Below are 26,728 nucleotides of genomic sequence, written 5' to 3' on the forward strand. Positions count from 1 at the left end.
ACACCTACCCATATTTGTCTCAAGTATCACTACACCACACTATATATATACATAAACATATTGAGCGCTCAATTCTCACTCCTAGAGGAATGCTAAATATCTCATAACTGGCCTCCCAACCTCTCACAACCCACCCATCCATGAAACTTCCACCAACCTTGCAGAACTAGTGTATGCTAGCCATACATAACGTTGGACCCTATAGACTTTCGAATATTTTATCCTACCCTAAGTCCCTAATCAGTAAGAACAGAACATAAGGCCAAATCAACATTCTCAGGCTATAAGATCTTAATTATGTATAACTGTGATGCATACACTAAACAACACCAATAATGATGTCAATCTCATATAGAGGAAACCCTAGGCTAGCAGGCACCATGTAATCAGGCAATTCTATCATGCAATTCTTGAAGATCCCTAGCCTAGTATTAGCATGTTGTATTAATATATCACAAAATCAAATGACAATATGGTATTTTGGGGTCTACTTACTGGCTCCGACTGATCGTACACGTCGCATCCTCTTTTACTTATTTTGAAAACCATTTTAAAAATCTTTTCCTTCATTTGAGACTGGAGCCACACGGGTGTTCCTCCAATTCACTCAAACCAAGGCTTTGATACCAACTTGTAACACCCATAAAAATCAAGCCAATTTAAAACTTTTTCAAACATCTAAAAGCCATTAATCATTACAAATTGTTTTCAAAATAGTTTAATATCAGAGTATCCCATAAACCATAAGTCCAAAACATGAGGATGTGTATGGTCACGCCTTCGCCCTGCCGAGACATCTGAAGCACCTGAAACAATAAATTGAAACCGTAAGCACAAAGCTTAGTGAGTTCCCCCAAAATACCAACGCCATACAAATATAACCATATCATATAAAAAATACATAACATCATGCATAGTGAGCCTTCAGCCTAACTAGACCGCCTCGCATGTGCCTACAGCCTATCTGGACCGCTCCCGAGCCTTCGGCATGACTGGACCGCCTCGCATGGCCTATAGCCTATCCGGACCGCTCCCGAGCCTTCGGCATGAATGGATCGCCTCGCAGGGCCTACAACCTATCCGGACCGCTCGTCAGGTATGTTGCCCTACAACACAAAGCAGGACCGCCTCAACCCAACCCACAACCAAACAAACATGTGCAATTAATATCAAACGCTAGCTCATATCATATAACAGTCAAAACGATCTTACAGATCACTAATTATAGCAGCATCCCAATAACCGGGATATAGACCTAACCGATCACTAACATAGCATCATCCTATAACCGGAACACCGACCTAACCAGGTCACTAAGCATAAGCATATCACCATCCTAAATACCAGGATGTAATCAATAAATATATCATGCCATTATCCAGATACAATCCATAAAGGGTCTGCCTTGGTGCCTTAGACCCTATTGATATAGTGAGGATAACTCACTTGGCACTGCTAAAGTCCCGCAGATGAAACTCCAGCTACTGGTTGACAGATTCCCGAACTGCCAACATCAAACAACACCCAATTAATAATTGGGTTCCAAGCCCAAAGTTCAACTCACACACTAAAGGCCTAATAGTCAAGTATTGGCCAAAGCCTAACATATGGCCCAATTTTCCAAATTAGGCCCAGACCTCTACGTGGTCTTTCCTCAAGGCCCATCCCATTATTCTAGTCCAAACTCTTGGTATTCCCATGGCCCAATATCAGATAATCATAAAGGCCCAATTATGGCCCACCTATGGCCCAATTTTCCAAATTGGGCCCAAGTCCTTCACATGGGCCTTACTCTAAAACTCATCCAATTATTTTAGTCCATTTACTTGTTCTTGGATAGACCATCAATAGTCCAACCACCAAGGCCCAATAGGAAGACACAACTCAAGGCCCAAGTGAAATTAGGGTTCCCACATGAAATGAAGATTAAGGTTAAGTGTTTCTTACTTAACCCATTAAGTGCAATATTGCCTTAGGTTAATTTGGCAATGATTATTAATTATTATTTTAGGTTTAATAATTAATTCTCGTGCGGTCCCGATCAATCCCAAAATTAGGGTTTCACATAAAATGACAATTAGGGTTAAGTGTTTCTCACTTAAACCATTAAGGACTTAATCCATTAATTCCATCACTCTTTTAAATAGATCATATGGTGTGATTGGGCTTAATACATAGTCCAATTCCAAAGGCCCAAATGTGGGTCCCGATAAGTCCAAAGCTCATAAATCCAATATTAGGGTTTTCTAAACCCTAATTAGGGTTTCCAACCCCATCTTAGCCCAATAGGCCCAATAGCTAGGTCTTTTGATCAATTAAAGTTCATTAGGCCCATTAGGGTTCCAATAGGTCAATTAGGGTTTTGCTAGCCGGACACCACCCACTACCACCTCGGGTAGTGGTGGTCAACGGCAGCTCACGGCGGCAGCCACCACCTCATGGTGGTGGTTAGGGTTTCTAGTCCAAACGAGTCCAAGCACTCCAAAAGCAATCCAAGCACAACTAAGCACACCGCCACCCAACCCGGCGGCAAGAGGCGGCAAGAGGCAGCAGCCACCACCTCACGGTGGTGGTTATAGTTTTCTATTATTATTTCGGGCACCAGTTACAATTTACAACTCAATAACACACACACACACACTAATATAAACATACATACACACACAACCACCCTTGTGGTGGCCGATGGTGGTACACGGCGGCAGAAGAGCAGCATCCGGCCGGCAGCCACCATGGTTGGCTGTCATGGTGGTCCCAACGTTCTCCAGCCAACCCAAAAACACACCCACATGTTGACGTGAACACCCTTGCACACAATCACCCACCTTACGGTGGCGCACAGCGACAACCACCACCGTACGGTGGTGGCGATGCAACATAAAATGGAGAAGCGAAGAGGGCGGCGACTCCGTCTTTCAAACAACAACCACAATGGGTCACAACAGCGATTCTCCAAATCATCCACTGCCTCATCATCTAAGCTAGCCCTCATCTTCGTGGTCAGCAACATTGGCGACGGCTCGGAGTGGTATTGACGCCTTAACAGATGGCGAAATATGGTGGTGGAAAGTTCATCGGAAATGGAACAGCAATGATGAACGTCATCGTCGGCGGTGAGGTTAGCGGTGGTGGCTTCGATGGTTGACGACTGGCGCTCCTGTGCTCTCCAGCGGCGACAAGAGTGGCAGCTGGAGGATGAAGAGAGAGTGGGGTGACGACTGAATCTCATTTAGGGTTAGGGTTTGGCAATGTAACAGTCGTATACCCGCTCCATTCAAAGCTATGATCCAATATGACGAAAACCGATCCCTCTTTCCCTTTTCCTTTCATATTCGATCCAGAAATTACCATTTCGCCCCCGACTCCTTCAAATCCTTTCAACTTGACCCAATATTTACCAAATGGCCCCTCCATGACAATTTCTTTTCAGCTTAGGTACCTAATTTATCCTTTTTCCCCAGCCATCCAAAAACTTTTCAATTTAAGTCCGATATTTACTCTTTAACCCCTAATTGCATAAATTCTTTTATATTAAGTCCAAATGATACCGAACGCCCCCTGACTACTAAAAATCTTTACAAAATAACTCTCGAAATTACACTTTAACCCCCGAAACTCTAAATCATGCCATGTGGTTTCCCGAAACCAACACTCCAATAATTATTATTCGATTTTAGGCTATAATAATATAAAGTAATAATAAAATTACTTCTCGGGGTCCCGGGTTTATTATTTTAGTTATTCTTTTTAAAACGGGACGTTACAGTTTGTGTATAGTTGGTTTTCTATCATATAGATTCCTAGTTTTACAATACTTGAAATAAAGTATAATATATTATGGTGTTCCAATCACTTTGAGATACAAAATCGATCATAATTGTGAAGACATTTCTGCTTTATCCTAATTATCAAATGGTGCCTTAATAATTTGAGATGGAAATCATCAATGGATAAATCCTTCCTGGATGGATAGAATCCAATTAATCAAAAGGAAGAAGAAACGTATAGTGTTGCCACATATCTCCAACATATTCTTATACCTTCTTTTTTGCGTCTGCAGCCTTCTTTGCCCATCACTTAAACATAACCCTCACCGATTCCATTGTATCTACCATTGTACCAACACAAATACAAGTTTCTGAACATCAAAATACAATAAGAGATTATCTCAAAGTAATAATCAGAAAAATTGTGAGCAAACGCCATGGATTTGTACGCAATTGTTGGAGTTTCCGTATCCCAACGAAGATTTGAAATTCATGAAGATTCCAAGGGTTTTGATTGTGGTCGGACGTTCTCGTTTACATGATATTTGGGCGTGATTCAACTTTCCCCAATACAAAATACAATATATAAAATTTTAAAAAAAAATAGAACCCCTAAAAGAATTGGGCCATGTGCCCATGCCCAGTTTGCCCTCTCTCACCATCGGCCATGAATAGCAATTTGTTAAATTGTTTTGATAAGGAGTATGTTATAATGTTAACATGCAAAATGTTTTTTTTTCACGGTTTGAAAAGGTATTATAAGATGCAAAATGTCTTTTTTTCGCAATCTCATATAAGACACAACAAAAAATTCCAAAGGGATCGATAGCTTTTTATAAAATGTCAAGATGCTTTCTAAATGTTACATTTAGCCCTTTTATAGGAGGAATCTAAATTTGGCAGATATTGAAAAAGTTTCAGAAATTAAAATTGATTAAAAGTTCCTAGAATTAAAATACTAAACAAACACATGGTTTTTTTAATTCTTATTCTAATAAATGAATAATTTTAATATCTTTTGTCAACTGTCACTCTAATACAACTCATTATTAATATCATGTCATGTGTCATATAGATATATTAGGCAACTCATTTCAAAATTCAAATTTACATTTTCTAATTATATGTTAAATTTGAAGTTATAATAACTTTAAAATTTTGATATATCTCTTAATTAATAATTTATTTAAAATGATTTATTTAAAATAACTGATTAATAATTAAATTTTTATTATAAAAGTTTAATTAATTTTATAACCATGGTTCCCACGGGTTATAAACTAGTAAAATGATAAAAGTAAATTGGAAATTAGACGAAAATTAAGAATAATGAAACTTGTGGGATAAACACTTAAACAGTAGAATTTGCCTCCATTTTCCCTTTTCTCATTTGTTTAGAAAGGCTTATGCATCATTATAATATTGTATTTCACATTTATTTGGATGTATCATACACGCACTAACGATGGTTATAAGTCGAACATTAGACCTTCCGGTATACCAACGACGAAGAGACTCGTGGTCTACATGGCCACAAACGTTGTTCATGCACACCACCTGGACCTATCGTGGTCGGGCGTTTTCATGGTGGGGAAGACGAACAACAACGACCAATTAGAGAGAGTGTCTCTCTCAGCCTTCTACTTCTTCCCCTCCCCCCTCTCTTTCTTCGTTCTCTCTTTGTGGTCGTGCTAGGTATATCGGAGTTTGTTCGTTAGTCGTGATGGCTAGGTGGAGGTGGAGGTGGTTCGTGGCCCGTGAGATGTATAACAGATTGCATTATATGAACCAATTTATTATTATATTCTATTTTATTTAATATTATGAATAACGTAAATCACCAGAAAAGTCTCAATATTTTTGTCCAGTTTATGAGAAAGTCCCAAATTATATTTTGTTTACAAAAAAGTCTCAATTACCGAATAAAAAATTCAAATCAGCCATTTTGAATATGTAAACCATTTTTTGTAACGCCCCGATTCCCAAAGTATTGATTTATGGTTAAATTTTCATGATTTCAAGGTCTACTTGACGAGTTGGTTGCCCGACCCGTCAAGTAGCAGCGGGTTGGTCCACGTGTTTAAGTGACCTACTCGCCGAGTCCAAGTAGGGACTCGACGAGTAGGAGCTGGAGGATGAAACCCTTATTCCTGGGGTTTTGCACCCTATTTAAAGGATCATTGGCCTCCCCGGCCTCCCCTTCACAGCCTCTTGATACTCCATAGCCCTAACTCATGTGAGTGTGCTCCATTTGTGTGTCTTAAGCTTTGAAGAAGGATTTTGGTAAGAAAAGTTTGGGGAACCAGTAACTAGAAGCAAGGAACGCGTGGGAATCATAGATCTACCTCAGTTGACATCCTTTGGAAGGTATTATGTTGTTATCTTGGCCTCATTTCATTCTAGATCTCTTTTGGGTGGATTTTAGGAAGCTTTTCTTGTGTTTGAGCTAAGATCTGAAGTTGCAACTTCAAATCTGAACTATCTTGGGTCTTTAAGTCCATAAAGTTGTCAGCTTTGGCAAGTATGAACCTCCCTTCAAGTGTAAGACTTCTTTGCAAGCTTAGTTTTGTCATTTTAAGACTTTAGAGCTTTGCATGCACGAAAAGTTTGCAACTTTACATGATAAACATGCCTTGGGAAGCTGGATCTACAATATGGAACCTTAGCATGGCTTAAAAAGCATCTGTATGGATGAAGGACTGAAGGGACTCGACGAGTCGCATGGTCAACTCGGCGAGTCCTATGAAGATTGTTGTGGGCTCGGCGAGTCAGATGAGTGACTTGACGAGTCGGCTAGGGTTTTCCTAACCTTTGGACATGTATGAACTTGGTGAGCTGCAAGGGAAACTCGACGAGTCGGCCAAGGAGTTTACAGTCGCAAACCTTAGGAACTCGACGAGTCACTCTAGTGACTCGACAAGTTGGCGAGTTATGCAAGGAACTCGGCGAGTAGCTGAGGGTACTCAACGAGTTGAGGTCAACATGGACTGTTGACCTTGACCGATGACTTTGACTTTGACCAAGGGTTGACCAGTTAACTTTTGGGGACATTTTGGGAAATTGGAAATTTACAAGCATGGTTCTATGGTGGATATAGGTGGTGGAGTTTGTGTCGGCGATCTGAGAGTTTGAGTTATCTTCAAGTCGACAGTGTGAGGTGAGTTATCCTCACTATATCAACTGGGTCTAAGACACCAAGGCCGGCCCTTTATCGGATTTGTATCCGGGTATTTGCTTGATATATTTATTGATCTGCTAGATTTACATCCTGATAGTTAGGATGGTGATATGCTTATGCTTAGTGACCTGGTTAGGTTAGCGACCTAATTATAGTATGATGCTATGTTAGTGACCAGTTAGGTCTGTATCTCGGTTATTGGGATGTTACTATGATTAGTGATATTTTAGATCAGTTTGACTGTTACATGATATGAGTTGGCGTATGATATTTATGTGCACATGTTTGTATGGTTCGGGTTGGGTTGAGGCGGTCATGCTATGTGATGAAGGCCAACATACCCAGGGCGGTCTGGATAAACTGAAGGCCCTGCAAAGGGGTTCAGATAGGCCGAAGGCCTAGCGAGCGGTCCGGATAGGTTGCAGGCCCTGCGAAGCGGTCCAGACGTGCCGAAGGCTCGGGAGCAGCCCAGATAGGCTATAGGCCCTGCAAGGCGGTCCAGTCAGTTTGAAGGCTCATTATTCATGCTATTTTGTATTTGTTGATATGATATGATTATGGTTATATGAGATTTGTATTTTAGGGGTAGCTCACTAAGCTTTCGGGTTTACAGTTTCAGTTTATTGTTTCAGGTTCAGCGGATGGCCGCGGGAAGGCGAAGGCATGACCGTACACTTCCTCGATTAATGATTATGATTTCTGGGAACTCTGATGTTTAAACTATTTTGAAAACAAATTGTAATAACTGAATGGTTTTAAATGATTTAAAAAGTTTTAAATTGGCTCGAATTTTATAGATGTTACATTTTTTACCTGATTACTTCCAAAAAAGTCTCTTTATTTGGTCCGGTTTATGAAAAAGTCTCAAAAAAAATTACTTCAACTTTTTTTTAATATTACTTTCACTTAAAATCTAGATATTTTTTTGGTTGAAATTATGAATAGGAATAAACGTCATTAAGCTCTGTAAAACTAATTATCAAAGTCCTATATATACAAATTATTTGCCATAAAAGAATGACACTAGCATTACTTTGAACTCATCATTGTCCATATCATTCATTTCTCACATAAATTTATGTTACAGGTATTATAAGATATTCAAATTATGTGTTGAACACCTTTATTACAATCTACCTAAAAGTAGATTAAAGAAAAACCAACTCTTATGTTCATATAAGAAACGATTGACTAAATGACAAACCAATCAATATAATATTATGTTAGGTGAGGCTGCACGGATTCTCAAAAAGAATATGAGTTTTATCCTTAAATCTTAAGCATATATTCACTTTATACATTCATGTATCAAACTAAAAGTGATCATAGAAGTGAATCAATAGAAGAATAAACACCGCATTTCCTACGGTCTTGGTTGATTTGGAGCTCCAAAATTTAAATTTATTGGCATGTGAAGTAATTGATCAATGGCGGAATTGTTTATATATGTTTAATATTTAAGGATAAAACTCATATTCTTCTTTAGAATCCGTACAACCTCATCTAATCAACTATTGTATTGGTTGGTTTGTGAGAAATGAATAATGTGGACGATGATGAGTTCAAAATGATGCTAACATCATTGTTTTATGGTATATAACCGATTATAGAGGACTTTGATCCTTTGTGGCAAATAATCAGTTATAGAGGATTTTGATCATTATTTTTATGGAGCTTAATGACATTTATTTCAATTCATAATTTCAACCGAGAAATTTCCAGAGTTTTAGTGAAAGGGTAAAAGAGTTGAAGTGAAAAAAAAAATGGGATTTTTTCATAAACTAGGTCAAATAATGAGACTTTTTCTGGAAGTAACCGAGTAAAAAATAGTTTGCAGGTAAAAAAAGGGTTGATTTGAATTTTTTTATTCAATAATTGGAGTTTTTTGTTAACAAAACAAAATTTGAGACTTTTTTCATAACCTGAACCAAAATATTAAGACTTTTCTAGAGATTTCCTTTATGAATATTCTTATAAGTTAGGAATGGACATGATTAAGAGTTCAAGAGTTAACAGGAAACTATTAAACTTTTTATTTGTGATTGATACTTCTGGAAAAACATTGGAACCAAATCGGATTGCACCGAATACCGATTAGGATGAAAGTAGGAACAATGTATTGTGTGATATATCTAGACTTAGTTTGAGTTTGGTTCGGTATGATTTCAAGTTTTTTATTTTCTCCATAATTTTCAGCCCTACTACTACAACTACCAGACATCCTCTCAAAAATCGACATCACACAAACATTTGTCGCAACTCATATTGTGACAATAAATAACTATGTACACTCTTCCATAATCCACCATCTGAGGTAGACCCTTATACCAAATGATGCAGAAATATACATACCATAAATAACTGGAAACGAAAGAATATGACACTCAAGAACAATCTTTATTCTTAGAAAGAATTAGGGTATGTTTGCCAAAAAATAGTTGGTAGGCGAAAGGTGCAACTTTTATTTGTATGGAAATGTTTAGCAAAAGCAATTAATGTTTACAATTACATAAAAGCTAATAGTTAAAAGGTTTTGGCAAAAATATTTGATAGTTGTAAGTTGTAAATTTTATTTGTGTAAAAGAGTTTGACAAAAATAGTTAACGTTTAAAATTATATAAAAAGAAAAAATTCAAAAAATATATTTAAAGTATCTTTTGGATTAGAAGTTTTTTGTTATAAAATAAAACTCTTAATCATGGACTACCATCCAAAACTTCTCCTTTAATTCGATCTTTTTTTAAAATCTCTAAACTATTTTTTGTTAAACATATCCTTAATCTCTAATTCTTATAAAGTGGTAAAATCTTAAACAAATCCTAACGACTTCAATTTCACCTCAAAACTAACCCAAAACTCTAAAACCTATAAAAATAATAATAATAAGCCGTTCATTAAGTCGTTTATAACAACATTTCATTTGAGTTATGTTCATGTTACCAAGCTTTCATGGGTTTTCCGCCTGATCTACATCATATAGCTCCTTTAGGCGTGACCATTTTGATGTTTTCTTTGATTTTTTCCATGACACTCATCTTCATTAAAGATAAAATAATATCATTAAAGCGATATCTTCATCAATGTTCTATTTTTCGCCTCTTGGGTTTTTTCTTGGGAGATTTGAATATTTTTAGTGATAGAGAGTTGATTGGGATTTGAGAAAAATTGTGAAGTTTCATAGCTTTGAAAGTTTTGATAATCTTGAGAATTATCAAGATTTAAAATGAAATTTGGATCCATATCATCAAAAAAATCAAATGAGTTTAGAAAATGAAAGGTTGAAATGAGATATGAAGTATATCGATATTATACTCTATTTATAAAGAGAGAAAATATAAAAAATTTAGTATTTTTTTTTATTGAAACAATGTTCTTTTGTCTCAAAATCTAAATAATATTATTTATTATTTCAATTTTTCTGGGCATTCATCGAAAGGAGATATGTACTTCAAATTTGAACTTTAGTTGATAAATATTTTTATCCAAAATATATATATTCTTATCCAAAGAATATATATATATATATATATATATATATATATATATATATATATATATTCATCCATTTATTTGATGAACACATGGTCAAGAAGATTATCATTTATGCAAGATTTTGTGAGCTCAGGTCGCACGCACGCAGACATGGCCTATGCCACCAAAATTAAATTAAATTTTTTTATTTTTTTATCGTAAAACAACAAAGGGCTCGCCTAAAACCAACCAATGGAAGTAGTCTAAGATCCATGCACAATTATAACTTTAAAACATATATATATATATATATATATATATATATATATATATATATATATATATATATATATATATATATATATATATATATATATATATATATATATATATATATATATATAATGAAAACCCCTAAAGGTTAAGAACCCTAAGAACCTCTAAACTTAAACTACAAAATAAGATCTGAGTTATTTTTCTTGCATCCAAACACTCCCACTCACCTTCAAAATCTCAAACACAAACCCTCCATCTATCATCATCAACTACCACCCCGCCACCTACCTTCACCACCGTCGTTGATCGATGTCGGCTCCGACCATCGTCACCATCATATTCCAACATCATCTTTTTGCTCCTCATTTTTTGGTGTGTTTCCACCAGATCTACATCAGATCTGGTGTGTTTGATGCATTTCAAGTCTAGATCTACTCCACCACCACATCAGATCTACCCCACCATTGATTTTTGCCACCACTTATGTTCAGATCTATGAGCTCTGATGACACATCTTTATCTCGCCACCATCTTTTTTTTTTCTCGATTTCCATGAAAGACCACCAGATCTGTTCAGATTTGGTCTACCACCACCTCTACCAACCATAGATGTATGTCTCCAACCTCCAAAATCCTTTGTTTTCATCAGCGGTTTAATCTAGATATATGATATCCGATGTTAGATCTATGATTTCTGACAACATATCTATGATTTTCTGTAACATCATGAGTTCGGGTATGTTAATTTAATTATTTATTTATTGTTTTATTGAGGAACTCGACGAGTTGATGCCTCAACTCATCGAGTAGAGTCTGATCTATTGATGCGTTTTCATCAATGTTCTATTTTTCGCCTCTTGGGTTTTTTCTTGGGAGATTTGAATATTTTTAGTGATAGAGAGTTGATTGGGATTTGAGAAAAATTGTGAAGTTTCATAGCTTTGAAAGTTTTGATAATCTTGAGAATTATCAAGATTTAAAATGAAATTTGGATCCATATCATCAAAAAAATCAAATGAGTTTAGAAAATGAAAGGTTGAAATGAGATATGAAGTATATCGATATTATACTCTATTTATAAAGAGAGAAAATATAAAAAATTTAGTATTTTTTTTTATTGAAACAATGTTCTTTTGTCTCAAAATCTAAATAATATTATTTATTATTTCAATTTTTCTGGGCATTCATCGAAAGGAGATATGTACTTCAAATTTGAACTTTAGTTGATAAATATTTTTATCCAAAATATATATATTCTTATCCAAAGAATATATATATATATATATATATATATATATATATATATATATATATATATATATATATATATATATATATATATATATATATTCATCCATTTATTTGATGAACACATGGTCAAGAAGATTATCATTTATGCAAGATTTTGTGAGCTCAGGTCGCACGCACGCAGACATGGCCTATGCCACCAAAATTAAATTAAATTTTTTTATTTTTTTATCGTAAAACAACAAAGGGCTCGCCTAAAACCAACCAATGGAAGTAGTCTAAGATCCATGCACAATTATAACTTTAAAACATATATATATATATATATATATATATATATATATATATATATATATATATATATATATATATATATATATATATATAATGAAAACCCCTAAAGGTTAAGAACCCTAAGAACCTCTAAACTTAAACTACAAAATAAGATCTGAGTTATTTTTCTTGCATCCAAACACTCCCACTCACCTTCAAAATCTCAAACACAAACCCTCCATCTATCATCATCAACTACCACCCCGCCACCTACCTTCGCCACCGTCGTTGATCGATGTCGGCTCCGACCATCGTCACCATCATATTCCAACATCATCTTTTTGCTCCTCATTTTTTGGTGTGTTTCCACCAGATCTACATCAGATCTGGTGTGTTTGATGCATTTCAAGTCTAGATCTACTCCACCACCACATCAGATCTACCCCACCATTGATTTTTGCCACCACTTATGTTCAGATCTATGAGCTCTGATGACACATCTTTATCTCGCCACCATCTTTTTTTTTTCTCGATTTCCATGAAAGACCACCAGATCTGTTCAGATTTGGTCTACCACCACCTCTACCAACCATAGATGTATGTCTCCAACCTCCAAAATCCTTTGTTTTCATCAGCGGTTTAATCTAGATATATGATATCCGATGTTAGATCTATGATTTCTGACAACATATCTATGATTTTCTGTAACATCATGAGTTCGGGTATGTTAATTTAATTATTTATTTATTGTTTTATTGAGGAACTCGACGAGTTGATGCCTCAACTCATCGAGTAGAGTCTGATCTATTGATGCGTTTTCACGAGCGGACTCGACGAGTCGGGGACCTGACTCGCCGAGTTGGTGCTGATTAGGAAAAACCCTAATCCCCGGGCTTGGATCCTATTTAAAAGCCCTTATGGCCTTCATTTGCGGCCACCTTGTTCCAGAGAAACCCTAGAGAGAGTGAGGAAGGCTTGAGTGCAAGAGAGGGCTTATAATCTTCATTTTTGGGGTGATTTTGCTAGAGGAAGAAGAGATGATCCATCTAGAACGTGAAGGGAGCTTGAATTGGAGCTAATCATCTTGAGATATTGTCTTTGGAGGTATAATTCTTTCCATTTCACGTTCATATGGTGGATTTCATAGTTTTAGGGTTCTTCCCTCATAATTTTATGAGATCTAGTGAGTATGAGGTCCCCTTGGTATGAATAACATCAGGTCTGGACCATGAGAGGTCCCTAGAGCCATTATCTTCCAGCTTTTTGCAAGCAAATAAGGAATTGGAGACTAGGTTGCCATTTCTAGTGTTATTTCTCCATTTGAGGCTTGATAAAGGTTGCATGCACGTAAAGGTTGCACCTTTACGTGACTTTTGAGTGTTTAAGGGTTAGATTTATGATTTGGCTAAGCAGATATGACCTCAGGAGGTTGTTTGAGCAAGTCCATGGAGGAAACTCGCCGAGCCCATATGTAGACTCGACGAGTCGGACCGGGTTGCCCCAGGGTCTGACTCTAGTGGTGACCCGGTGAGTTGAGGGGTGACTCAGTGAGTCGAGTGAGGCTTAGAAAGGGAAGAGTCTGTGGGGACGATGGGACTCGCCGAGTCGTCGTATGCACTTGGCGAGTCTGGTCAAAATGGATAGTTGACTTTTGGTTGACTTTTAGGGTTGTCAACAAATTGGCCTTTGGGCCTGTAGAGGGGTAGAATGGTATTTTACCCTTCTAGGGATTTGCATGAGAGAATATCCAATTTGTGAAGAGACATTTATTTAGTGTAATTTATTATTGTGACTAGGCGGAGGCTAGGGCAGTATTCTGATATCGAGATTTTATCGAGATTCTTGAGGTGAGTCTTCTCACTATACTTTACCTAGAGTGGTAATCAGATCTATATGGCAGTGTATCTTGTATGCTATTTATGTGTTGTGATTTCTATGTGATATGTGATATGCATGATTCAGAGTTTACAGAGTTAGGACCAGTGGGTCCACAGAGTTATGGGACCAAGAGGGTCCCATAGAGATATTCGACCAAAGGGTCATCAGAGTTACAGCCTTGAGTGGCTGATATGTGTTATGTGGTATTTTGGGGAACTCACTAAGCATTTATGCTTACAGAGTTTTGTGTATGTGTTTCAGGTACCAATGATGATCGCAGGAAGGTGCCGACATGATCTGCACACACTCATGGAGCTTTTGTTTATATGATTCTGGGATATGTCTTACTATGTTGACAGTGGATACATTATGTTTAATATTATTTAATGAATGAAAGTATGATTTAAATTGTGAAAAATTATTTGAAAATTTTGGGTGTTACATTTTCGCTTATGGGTCTATGATTTATGCCTTCATATCTACGACTTTTGACGAGATTGACGGACTAGATTTGAGATCGATGTCAACTGCCACCATAACTGCTGCCTTACCGCTCCGGTGTAGCACCGCCAACTCAACTCCATCTTTTTCTCTCTGATCTTTAGTGAAACAACACCATATTTGCATCAGGTATGTTGATATTTGTTTACTTCTTTTATTTCTGTTAAGTTGTGAATTTAATATTCTAATCTCTCATTTGTTGTTTATTTTTGTTAAACATAGTTTTTTTCTACTATTAAGTTGTTAATCCATGTTTATTATGTTCTTTTATAATGTTTGCATCAAGTTTTTATTCACTTTATGTTTATTGTTGTTAAGCTGTGAATTGAATTTAAAATGTGTGTTATTATGTTAGTGTTACTCAAATAATATGAATTTTGATTTTTTTTAAGCTTTGGACTATGATGTTTTAATGTTTCAACTGATGTTTAGTTATATTTAAGTTAGTTACTGTGAATGCGTGAATTAATATGTTTTTATGTTATAAATACAATGAATGAGAGTCCTAAACTGATTATTAAATTATGAATGAGAGTTATAAAAAGCTCTATTAAACTGTGAATTTATGTGATGCAAACAATGTATCAGGTTAATTTTGTATACTAAACTATGAATTGTGTATTTATTACGTTGTAAATTTTATTCACGACTTAATATATTAAATTCACAATTTAATACATATAAATGTCTTCATATATTAACGTCTAAATATAATTTTAATTTGCAAATATGACTATAAATATAAAAAAAGTTTGTCTTAAATTGTGAATTTATTATATTAAGCTGTGAATTTCGTATATTAAATTGTGAATTGTCTGTATTAAGAGTTTTAAATTGATATTATTGTTGTGAATTTATATTTTTGTATTAAACTGTAAATTTATTGTAATAAACTGTGAATTTTATGTATTAAGTTGTGTTTTTTGTATTTTAAACTTTAAATTAACGGCATTAAATTGTGAAATTGACTATATTAAACTATAAATTTTTTATATTAAACTGTGATTTTTGTGTTTAAAAATGTGAATTGACTGCATTAAACTATGAATTTATGTTTAAATGGTGAATTGACTGCATTTTGCTGTGAATTTTTTATTATTTGTGTTAAAATATGAATGATTTATGTATAAATTTTTTTGTTAATTTTCTTACGAATATATTTATTTTTTAGTGTATAAATTTGTAAGAATCCACTAGTTTTTATAATTGTTTTGCATTAAATTCAAAACGAGTTAATTAATAGGTTTTATTAAACAATGAATGTAGTATTTAAGTTGTTAATGCATGGCTTTATTTATAGATTTGATTTGAAAAAAAATGACGGTTGCTATGTTTATACTGGTGGTAGGTGGCGACATATGGTGGTAGAGTTTGAGTTTCTGACTTCTTTGAATTAGTGAACTATTATAAAACAATTTGTATTAAGTTGTGAATTTTTTGCATTAAATTGTAAATGGACTGTGTAAATATGTATTTTATATAGGTTTTGTGTTAAAATATGAGATCATATATGAATGAAAATACTAGACTGTAAAAACTATAAGTTTGCTCTTTTCATACCAAAAACACAAAAAATTAGGATATTAACATGTTTAATAAGAGCATCGTGTAAATATTAACTAATTAATTGGGGTTCTTAATCTTTTATGGTTCTCATTTAAACCTCTCTCTCTCTCTCTCTCTCTCTCTATATATATATATATATATATATATATATATATATATATATATATATATATATATATATAGCTAGGTTCAGGTATTTAAAGTAATTATTGTGTTATTGTATGCATAAATGTAGGCCAATCAACATTAAATAAATAAATAAATCAATGAGGGTAATTTAGTAATTTGGTAAATCAATTCTATAAATAATCCCTTTATTTTAGGGATCGGTTTCTTATTAACCCTGTTAAATCCGCCTTTTTCTTCCTCCTACTGATATTAAACAAATTAATCGATTTGAAAACCCTTTGCTCTTGCTATCTCGTTTCCAGACGTTTCTCCTCGATTGTAATTCAAGTCGACACGATTTCCTTCATTGCTCCATTCTTAGACCCTAACATTCCAGATAAGAACACTGCCCATGATGTCGATGACGACCGATTTCCTAATAAGCTCTTGAATCTCTTGATAAGACCCCTTCACTTTCTCCAAGGTATGATCGTCACCCCAAGTAGGCCACTTCCATTTGTAATTTCTTCGATTCACAGTGAGTCTTTTCGACCCACCATTTAGTTTCTGAGCAATTTCAGTGAAGTGAAGTCCCTGTGCATCGGCCTTGCATTTTCCAGTCTCTCAGAGCTATTGATAATGTTGTTTTGTTCAAGTGGAAGGTTAAGTCCGGTAAGGGAATCGAATTGTTTATATTTCTGTCGCCGAATTCAACCTAGTGATTGTAGCATGTTTTGCCCCACCCTTTCAACAATGTTTACTAAACCAGTACTCCTTTTACAGTTTGCAGACCACCTGTTTGATAAAATTACTCAAGAAAATCCGACCTAACAATTGAACTTATAATGGTATTACAGGTATACAAAAATGGGATTTGTTGGTAATGTGGAGCCTTTCTTGAACGTTCCAACAATAGTGAGATTATGTTTGAGACATTCAATGTTCCATGGCTTTATATAGCTGTGCAGCCTGTTCTTGCTCTTGCTGCATGATACACCAGAAAGAAGGTTAGTTTTTTGGATCTTTAATTTTTAATCTTTAATCTTGATTCTTGAGTTTATTTGGTAATTTGTAATGTTTAAAACATTATATGCTTTTGCTTAGTGTGAGATGACAGGTGTTGTGGTGGATGTTGGAGATGGTGCTACACATGTTGTTCCTGTTGTAGAAGGTTATGCTATTGGGAGTAGTATTAAGTCAATACCCATTTCAGGAACAGATGTTACTTACTTCATCCAACAACTCATGAAGGTATCTTCATTTTCACTTCCTTAATTATTCTTTCAAAATCAAGATTATTAATGTCTGGTTTAATCTTTAATGACATTTATCTTATTTAGGAAAGAGAAGAGCACATTCCACCTGAAGATTCACTTGATGTAGCACGAAAAGTTTTTTTAGTTTTATTGGTGAGATTCCAATTCTATTGGAATGGAATCACGAATTCAAATTCTGTTGGAATGGAATCACGAATTCCAATTCTGTTGGAATCACAAAAGTTGATGCTTGAAAACGGGCCACAAAATTGAAACGAACCACATTATTCTTTTAGAATGCATTAGTCATTGTTAGATTTTGATGTTTTCTTTCCCGTTTTAAAACTTTTTTTAGTTTTATTCTTTAACAATAAATGTAATTCTTAACAATTGTTACCTGTACTCTATAAGAAATAATGTATTTTTTGTTTTTATTCTTCATTTGATTGTTCAAGAATTTGTTATTCTACAAGAAGTTTTTAAATTCATGGTCAAGAAATAGGTACAAGAATATTTTTATTTTTTATGGTTTAAAAATATTTTTATTTTTGAATATACTCATAAACATATTCTGTCAGAATGTCCAAATTAAAAAAATTATAATTCGTAAAATTGGATTTTTAAAATTAATAAAATCTATGATCCCTTAAAAAATACAATTTTCCTTTATTAAATCTATATTAATTGACTAAATTACCCTTATAATTAATTAAGATGATATTTTTCAATTATATTTAATTCAATAATATATATTAATCACTTTCTTAAAATAAGTAAATATGATTGACCCACATTTATGCATACAATAACACAATAATTACTTTGAATAGAATAACATAAGCATATATATATATATATATATATATATATATATATATATATATATATATATATATATATATATATATATAGGGGCGAAGCTGGAACAAATTTTTTTTTTTTTTTGGGGGGGGTGGGGGGAAGTATTATAAACTAAAATTAACGTTTTTACATACAAAAATACCAAATTTGGTTTTGCAAATAAACACAAAAAATAACTAGAAAAAGAATTACAACTCAGCCCGACGGCTTTTAAGGTCTTTAAATTCCTCAATTACCGACTTCGAATCAATGTTTTCAGCAATTTCTCTTTCTATGTAAACCACCAAGGTGTTTGCGAGAAAGCCATCCAACATCGTATTGCGACGACGGTTCTTGAATATTTTCATTGCTGAAAATCCCCTTTCTGTTGTTGCGGTAGAAGCTGGAAGTGTCAAGATTAACCGCACCAATCTATCAAGCAAATAATATGTCTCACGTTTCTGAGTTTCCACGAGACCCTTGCAAAAGTCAGCAATAGTTGATACACCACTAAGCTTGGGATTCTTTGTTATGTCAATATTAAAAATCTCCAATTGATATCGTAATTGAATTTTCTCTTGCTCCGTAAAATCTTCGGGATAATACTTCTCAACAAGACGACAAATTTGATCAACTTTAATCACTTTCGGGTGTTCTTTTGAAACTAAAGTAGAACTAAGACTTAATAGCTTCACCGCCTAATCATTGAATCTACTATTCAACTCATGTAGTTGTTTGTCCAATGTGGCTGTAAACAAATCCACTCGATAAAAATGTTCAAAAGCAACATGATTATCTGTTTTTCGAGGTCAGTATCAAGTAGAAGTATATGGAGCATTCATATCTGGCATATCTATTTGATGTTTTTCATAAAAAAAAAAAACTTTATCTATGCAAGTAAAGAATCTCATCCCTTGTTTCTTAATTCATTTAGACCCTCCTTTGTTGCCGAAACTAACTCCATGGCATTAAGAATATCTTGGGATTTCTTTTGTAGAGCTTGAGAAAGTACATCAGTTTTCCCCATTACTTCCTTTATCAGGTGAAGAATAAACACAAACTTAAATGATTTTAGGAAACCGTAAGTTGCATCAGCATCTCGGCGTTGAGAATAAGTAGTAGACAAGTCATCGATTATTCCCTGGAGAACAACACGAGTACAATCAAACATGTTAAACAAACTGCAAACAGAACGAAAATGAGAACCCCAACATGTATCACCAGCTCTTCTTAATGTCTTAACTTGATTCAATCCTTTGCCTGATTCGATTTCACCTAGTTCCAATAATTGTTCAATCTCAGTTGCCTTCGCCTTTTGTAACTCATCATGATGCTTACTGGAAACACAAACTACATTAATTAAAAAAATTAAGTTTGTGAAAAATTGGTGTACATGAATAATTTCCCTTGAAGTAGCTACCAAGGGTAGTTGTAATCTGTATGCAAAGCAATGAACATAATATGCATAAGGACAATCCTTAAGAACAAGTGCCTGTAATCCGTTCCATTCCCCTCTCATATTACTAGCACCATCATAACATTGGCCACAAATTTTACTAACATCAAACTGATTGTGCAAAAGTTGTCTCCACATATTTGTTTTTAGGGTTAATGATAAGGTATCCCTAACATGAACCAAATCCAAGAACCTTTCACGTATGATCCCTTCTACATTAACAAAATCTAAAAACTATCGTCATTTACTTTTTTGTAGACTCATCCCATGACTCATCAACCATGACACAAAAATATGAATCACCCACTTCACTACAAATATGTTTTCTATCTTAATTTGCAATAATACTATGAATTTCTTTTTGAATTTCTCCAGAAGTATACTTTGAATTATAAGGAGCTTTCTCTAATATAACATTTGCAACTTCATCATTATAAGATGCTAGAAGTTTTAGTAGTTGCAACAAATTAGCATGATTTTTGGAATTAGGAGATTCATCATGGTCGTAAAGCACACGCTTGGGATGTCAACCAACGAACTGTGTCAATCGAAGCTTTTAATCGTAAACGATTCTTTAATATTTGCTCTTCGTTTTGCTTCATTATGATATTTTCAATGTGTGCTTCTTGGCTCATCAAATTTTCAGCGAATGCAACAACATTTCTATGTTGTGAACAACCAATGTGCTTCAACAATGCACAATTTTTCCCGTCATTAACTTTCTTCCAATTGTCAAATCTTGTAACATTAAATGCATCATAATCATGACACGCACTTGGTTTATCGTTAAATATAAAACAAATAAAACAATAGGATGCATGTGTTGTTGGAGAATATTCTAACCAATTAGGGAAAATGTTGAACCAAGAATATTGGAATCTACAAGGATGTTTCTTTGAACTTTTAGCATGATATTCTTTAAGATGTATTTGGAAAGGTCCTAAACTCATATAAGCTCGTCTTACTTCTTCCCTTAAATTAACCAGATAATCTCACATTTGTTTTCTTTTAGCGGGATCTCTTTCTAGTTGCTTAAGATCCACCTGGACCACCTCATTAGGATTTGATTGTGTAGCTTCATTCCTATCATTCTCTTGTTGATTTTCATGTTCTTGTGGTTGTGGTTCACTTGTTGAAGATTTGTGACGTTTAATCTCTTGATTTTTATCATGACTTTCTTCATTATCAACATTTATTTTGAAGAAAGAATGAATGGTTTTCATATTTCCCATGATTGTATCTATAAAAATCAAAATAAAAAAACAATTCATTCAAAATCAGTTAATCCACTATTAAGTCCTTTAACTTATATCACATATTAGATTAACATAAGAAAATAAGCAATGCTCATCATTCATCACTAATTACTTAAACCAAGAAGAGAATATTTAACAATGTGTAATTAGTTGATTCCTAAAATTCCAACAACAATCAAATATAGAGGATATCTTCATATCAGTTCATAAGTTCATTCTAGACAAAAGCAACAAAACGGGCTCCTAAAGTCCTGAACAATTCCAACTTTCTAAATTCTAATTACAAGTATCCAACAACTAAACAAGTGCAACATTAGAAATTATAAAAGAGAGAATTCTGAATCCCTGAAAGGATGAAAACGGGAAAGAAGTCAAGAACAGCAGTCGAATTGAAAGCTGAAAACATACATGATTACTGATTAGCGAAGAAATTACGGTGAGGATTGGATTGCAGCTATGCAATCATGCAGAACAACAGCAGGTAGTAGCACCGCAACAGCCAGCAGGCAACGACAACTTCGATTTGGCAGAGTCGACAACTTCGATTGGCGATTAGCGACTAGCGATTGCGAATGTCGATGATTGATTCTCTATCTCTCACGGATCAGCTTCTTGGCAAACGAACATTGGATCAGCCAATCAGGAGGGGCCACATCCCAAAACTCACATTGTTAGGCCTATAATTCCGAAAATTAAACATATATATATATATATATATATATATATATATATATATATATATATATATATATATATATATACTCTACTTCTAGCCCAAAATTCAAGAGGGGGGAGGGGGGGACCCCTTCTGGCCCCATAAATGGTGCGCCCCTATAGGAATGAAGTCAAGAGATTAAACGTCACAAAGCTTCAACAAGTGAATCACAACCACAAAAACATGAAAATCAACAAGAGAATGATAGGAATGAAGCTACACAATCAAATCCTAATGAGGTGGTCCAGGTGAATCTTAAGCAACTAGAAAGAGATCCTGCTAAAAGAAAACAAATGTGAGATTATCCGGTTAATTTAAGGGAAGAAGTAAGATGAGCTTATATGAGTTTAGGACCTTTCCAAATACATCTTAAAGAATATAATGCTAAAGGTTCAAAGAAACATCCTCGTAGATTCCAATATTCTTGGTTCAACATTTTCCATAATTGGTTAGAATATCCTCCAACAACACATGCATCTTATTGTTTTATTTGTTTTATATTTAATGATAAACCAAGTGTGTGCCATGGTTATGATACATTTATTGTTAAAGGATTTGACAATTGGAAGAAAGTTAATGATGGGAAAAATTGTGCATTCTTGAAGCACATTGGTTGTTCACAACAAAGAAATGTTGTTTTATTTGCTGAAAATTTGATGAACCAAGAAGCACACATTGAAAATATCATAATGAAGCAAAATGAAGAGCAAATATTGAAGAATCGTTTACGATTAAAAGCTTCGATTGACACAATTCGTTGGTTGACATTCCAAGTGTGTGCTTTACTAGGGCATGATGAATCTCCTAATTCCAAAAATCGTGGTAATTTTTTGCAACTACTAAAACTTCTAGCATCTTATAATGATGCAGTTACAAATGTTATATTAGAGAAAGCTCCTTATCATTCAAAATATACTTCTGGAGAAATTCAAAAAGAAACTCTTAGTATTATTGCAAATTAAGTTAGAAAGCATATTCGTAGTGAAGTGGGTGATTCATATTTTTGTGTCATGGTTGATGAGTCTAAAAAAGAGCAAATGGCGATAGTTTTGAGATTTGTTGATGTAGAAGGGATCATATGAGAAAAAAGGTTTTTGGATTTGGTTCATGTTAGGGATACCATATCATTAACCCTAAAAACAAATATGTTGAGACAACTTTTGCACAATCAGTTTGATGTTAGTAAAATTTGTGGTCAATGTTATGATGGTGCTAGTAATATGAGAGGGGAATGGAATGGATTACAGGCACTTGTTCTTAAGGATTGTCCTTATGCATATTATGTTCATTGCTTTGCTCACAGATTACAACTAGCCTTGGTAGCTGCTTCAAGGGAAATTATTCATGTACACCAATTCTTCACAAACTTAATTTTTTTAATTAATGTAGTTTGTGCTTCGAGTAAGCGTTATGATGAGTTACAAAAGGCGAAGGCAACTGAGATTGAACAATTATTGGAACTAGGTGAAATCGAATCAGGCAAATGATTGAATCAAGTTGGGACATTAAGAAGAGCTGGTGATACATGTTGGGGTTCTCATTTTCATTCTGTTTGCAGTTTGTTTAACATGTTTGATTGTACTCGTGTTGTTCTACAGGGAATAATTGATGACGTATTTACTACTTATTCTCAATGCGGAGATGCTGATGCAACTTATTGTTTCCTAAAAGCATTTAAGTTTGTGTTTATTCTTCACCTGATAAAGGAAGTAATGGGGAAAACTGATGTACTTTCTCAAGCTCTACAAAAGAAATCCCAAGATATTCTTAATGCCATGGAGTTAGTTTCGGCAACAAAGGAGGGTCTAAATGAATTAAGAAACAAGGGATGAGATTCTCTACTTGCATAGATAAAGTTTTTTTTTTTATGAAAAACATCAAATAGATATGCCAGATATGAATGCTCCATATACTTCTACTCGATACTGACCTCGAAAAAACAGATAATTATGTTACTTTTGAACATTTTTATCGAGTGGATTTGTTTACAGCCACATTGGACAAACAACTACATGAGTTGAATAGTAGATTCAATGATCAGGCGATGGAGCTATTAAGTCTTAGTTCTACTTTAGTTTCAAAAGAACACCCTAAAGTGATTAAAGTTGATCAAATTTGTCGTCTTGTTGAGAAGTATTATCCCGAAGATTTTACGGAGCAAGAGAGAATTCAATTACGATATCAATTGGAAATTTTTAATATTGACATAACAAAGAATCCCAAGCTTAGTGGTGTCTCAACAATTGCTGACTTTTGCAAGAGTCTTGTGGAAAGTCAGAAACGTGAGACATATTATTTATTTGATAGAGTGGTGCGGTTAATCTTGACACTTCCAGCTTCTACCGCAACAACAGAGATGAGATTTTCAGCAATGAAAATATTCAATAACCGTTTTCGCAATACGATGTCAGATGACTTTCTCGCAAACAACTTGATGGTTTACATAGAAAGAAAAATTGCTGAAAACATTGATTTGAAGTCGGTAATTGATGAATTTAAAGACCTTAAAGGTCGTCGGGCTGAATTGTAATTCTTTTTCTAGTTATTTTTTGTGTTTATTTGCAAAAACAAATTTTGTTTTTTTGTATATAAGAACGTTAATTGTTCAAGCTCCGTCCATGGTGGCATCCGAGTCGGCGTTTAACATAGACCAGTGATGTGCTGGACCCACATAAAACAAACTTTTCAACTTTCGTAATTGAAGCTTTGACCTAAGATTGGGTGAAAAAATTAAGGAACCCAATTGTGAATTACATTGATGATGATATGTTAAAAAGGACGACAACATTGTTATATGTAATAAGTTTAATATTAACTTTATTTGTTTCTTGTTTTATCTATAGAGGTTGAAGAGACCGATTAGCTACATTGGTGTTTTGTTAGTTTCTACATTTGTTTTGAATTTTGATATACATTTTTCACTTTGGTTTTCGATTGGTTGAAGAATAGTTTTGGAATAGTTTACATTAGTGTATTACAAACTTCAAGTTAATCTTCAACATAACAAATTGGTGGAAACAACCACTTGGCAAAGTACATAATATGACACTACAAGATTTCAAATAAGATTTAAGCAAACAACATATACCAAAATTTAGGCAAAGCCACATATCATGTTCTTGCATTTGAGTCGCAAGAACCATTATGGTCCACATTTCTAACAAACAAAAAAGTCTTATGGGAATGAAATCATGTACCTTCATTGTTGATCACTCATAGAATACATAGACTTCAACATCGTCTCTAGTCTATCTTTAGACAACTGAAAGTTGACATCTGTTTCTCCTGAATTTGGCTCTGTGTTGCTCTGAAGCTGAAAGTTAAAACAGATTTAGGGGAAACCCTAGTTCATATATCCTGTAAAAACGAAATTATTATCAACCAAGAGTACCTGATCTTTCGCTATATCTTCTCTCCACTCCTTATGGAACTTTTGTAGGAGAAGTGTCAATAATCTCTGTATCTCAGGCAAGACTTCTTCAGGGAATAATTTCTGTATTTCATCCTTATTGTTGTTCTCATAGACACATCTACGAATCAACATGCGTAGGCATACCAAAAGCTACAAAATTACACCTTTACTAGCAATTAGGAAAAAAAAAACATCGGAAAAATTATAGCAAAAACTATTAAAAGGTAATTACAGGATCGAGGTCGGCATCATTTTGAAGTTGAAGCATATCACGGATGACATCGCGATCGGTTGAATCAAGTCCAATTTTGCGAGTTCTCCATAGGGTTTGGAGTATGAACTCCACGGATTCCTTCGAATTCGCTCTCACCAACAACGGTAGATTTCCCCATAATGAATGCTCCATTTTCACAATCGTGTAATTGCATCAACTCCACACTCCACAGTCGCAGATTTTCTCGTTGACTAAACTCGACTCTGAATGTGCCCTAGAAACGGCGTGCGTTGAAGTTTGAAGGTCCTTTTGGAGTTTTTCGTTTCTTTCGGGTACAAAATGATAATAACAATTAATGCATTTAAGCCATCAAACAAATGTGACTTCACAATTTAAGCACATCTGCTACTGTTTTTGTCATTTAAACCCCTTTATCTTTGGTCAAATTATATTTCATCTCCATTGGAATGGACATGTGGGAAGAGATTGGATATGATGATTTTAATTCACAGGGCAGGTGCAAGGCATGGTTGTGCATACCATTCTCGGAGTATTGTTGTGCAACGATCGTGATCATGTAGTACATAATGCAACACCAATTGAAATAGAGGGGTGGGTTTTCCATGACAAATGGCTATAACATTTATAAAAAAAAAATCAGATCATTCAGTTCTTCCTATAAATATTATCATTTAACCATAATTTTTTTTTCATACCATTGTTTTCTTCCTCTACTATACACACCACAATATGTTCGAATACAATTTTTTTTACTCCCCACCATAGAACAATTTTCACAACAACTAAATTTCCAAACCCCACAACTTTGGGAGGAAAACTCATGCTTGGATTTCGGTGTACGAAGACTCCTTCAAAAGAAATGCTTGATTTGGGGATACCTCTTGGAAATCTATTCTAAACCAGTCCCACAACAAATTCGGGAAAGGTGTTTATCAGTATATTGATGAGCTTTCGTCAAAACGGCACGATATGAGGTTACAAATAATTGAATTCAATGTCATTTACAACAATCTAAAAAATACATCCAGATACAAGTAACGATTCCAAGGTTCTCAATATAATGCTCTAACAATACCAAGAATCTCAACGTAACTGTAGTTATTTTCCTTATACCAATGTTTGATATGAGTTGTATAAATCATCGAAATCGTTTTTTTTACACCGGTTGACATGCAAATGTTGAAGATGAAAATTAAATTGATGTAATTTTTTTCTTACTAGGTATTTTTTGTTTTATTTAAATTAAATTAATTTTTTTATTAATGCTTCATTTATTATTTTTTTCTATTGAA

At 34.3% G+C, this 26,728-nt stretch overlaps 3 protein-coding genes across 8 annotated transcripts; 1 reads left to right on the top strand and 2 right to left on the bottom strand.

The window, feature by feature from the left end:
* Positions 1–787: 787 nt before the first annotated feature.
* On the bottom strand, positions 788–25,887 carry LOC111915260 (uncharacterized). 6 transcript variants are annotated; one of them, XR_006190687.2, is made up of 5 exons: positions 25,434–25,887; positions 25,181–25,351; positions 24,987–25,102; positions 21,510–21,751; positions 21,220–21,419 (listed from the first exon to the last, which is right to left on the bottom strand). XR_006190687.2 is itself a non-coding variant. In XM_052770442.1 (4 exons), exons 1-3 carry the CDS (start codon positions 25,605–25,607, stop codon positions 24,989–24,991), a joined length of 459 nt encoding a protein of 152 aa, XP_052626402.1. In that variant the 5' UTR covers positions 25,608–25,887; the 3' UTR covers positions 788–806; positions 24,987–24,988. The 6 variants fall into 6 exon arrangements, 5 of the variants coding, with proteins under 5 accessions (XP_052626402.1, XP_023766701.1, XP_023766702.1 ...); XM_052770442.1 differs by lacking the exons at positions 21,220–21,419; positions 21,510–21,751 and adding an exon at positions 788–806; XM_023910933.3 differs by lacking the exons at positions 21,220–21,419; positions 21,510–21,751 and adding an exon at positions 17,019–17,250.
* On the bottom strand, positions 18,572–21,050 carry LOC111915249 (uncharacterized). Its single transcript, XM_023910921.1, has 8 exons — positions 20,815–21,050; positions 20,354–20,592; positions 20,167–20,259; positions 19,887–20,030; positions 19,783–19,798; positions 19,552–19,699; positions 19,312–19,503; positions 18,572–19,060 (listed from the first exon to the last, which is right to left on the bottom strand). The coding sequence occupies exons 1-8, from the start codon at positions 21,048–21,050 to the stop codon at positions 18,572–18,574; spliced, it is 1,557 nt and encodes a 518-aa protein (XP_023766689.1).
* LOC111915248 (uncharacterized) lies at positions 22,935–24,731 on the top strand. Its single transcript, XM_023910920.1, has 4 exons — positions 22,935–23,135; positions 23,388–23,592; positions 23,781–24,271; positions 24,633–24,731. Exons 1-4 carry the CDS (start codon positions 22,935–22,937, stop codon positions 24,729–24,731), a joined length of 996 nt encoding a protein of 331 aa, XP_023766688.1.
* Positions 25,888–26,728: the final 841 nt, after the last annotated feature.

Source organism: Lactuca sativa, chromosome 4 (genome assembly GCF_002870075.4).
Source record: "Lactuca sativa cultivar Salinas chromosome 4, Lsat_Salinas_v11, whole genome shotgun sequence".
NCBI classification, from domain to species: Eukaryota; Viridiplantae; Streptophyta; class Magnoliopsida; order Asterales; family Asteraceae; genus Lactuca; species Lactuca sativa.

Excerpts from the sequence above, each read along its gene's own strand:
- LOC111915260 (XM_052770442.1), bottom strand. The coding sequence starts at position 25,607 with ATGGAGCATTCATTATGGGGAAATCTACCGTTGTTGGTGAGAGCGAAT. Across the intron at positions 25,352-25,433 it reads ATGATGCCGACCTCGATCCT|CTTTTGGTATGCCTACGCAT; the intron begins GTAATTACCTTT and ends GTAATTTTGTAG. Across the intron at positions 25,103-25,180 it reads AAGATATAGCGAAAGATCAG|CTTCAGAGCAACACAGAGCC; the intron begins GTACTCTTGGTT and ends TTTAACTTTCAG.
- LOC111915249 (XM_023910921.1), bottom strand. The coding sequence starts at position 21,050 with ATGGGAAATATGAAAACCATTCATTCTTTCTTCAAAATAAATGTTGAT. Across the intron at positions 20,593-20,814 it reads CCCGCTAAAAGAAAACAAAT|TGCGTGTCATGATTATGATG; the intron begins GTGAGATTATCT and ends CGATAAACCAAG. Across the intron at positions 19,061-19,311 it reads ATGCCATGGAGTTAGTTTCG|GCGGTGAAGCTATTAAGTCT; the intron begins GCAACAAAGGAG and ends TTCAATGATTAG.
- LOC111915248 (XM_023910920.1), top strand. The coding sequence starts at position 22,935 with ATGTTGAGACAACTTTTGCACAATCAGTTTGATGTTAGTAAAATTTGT. Across the intron at positions 23,136-23,387 it reads CTTCAAGGGAAATTATTCAT|GGAATAATTGATGACGTATT; the intron begins GTACACCAATTC and ends GTTGTTCTACAG. Across the intron at positions 24,272-24,632 it reads AAAACATTGATTTGAAGTCG|AGGTTGAAGAGACCGATTAG; the intron begins GTAATTGATGAA and ends TTTTATCTATAG.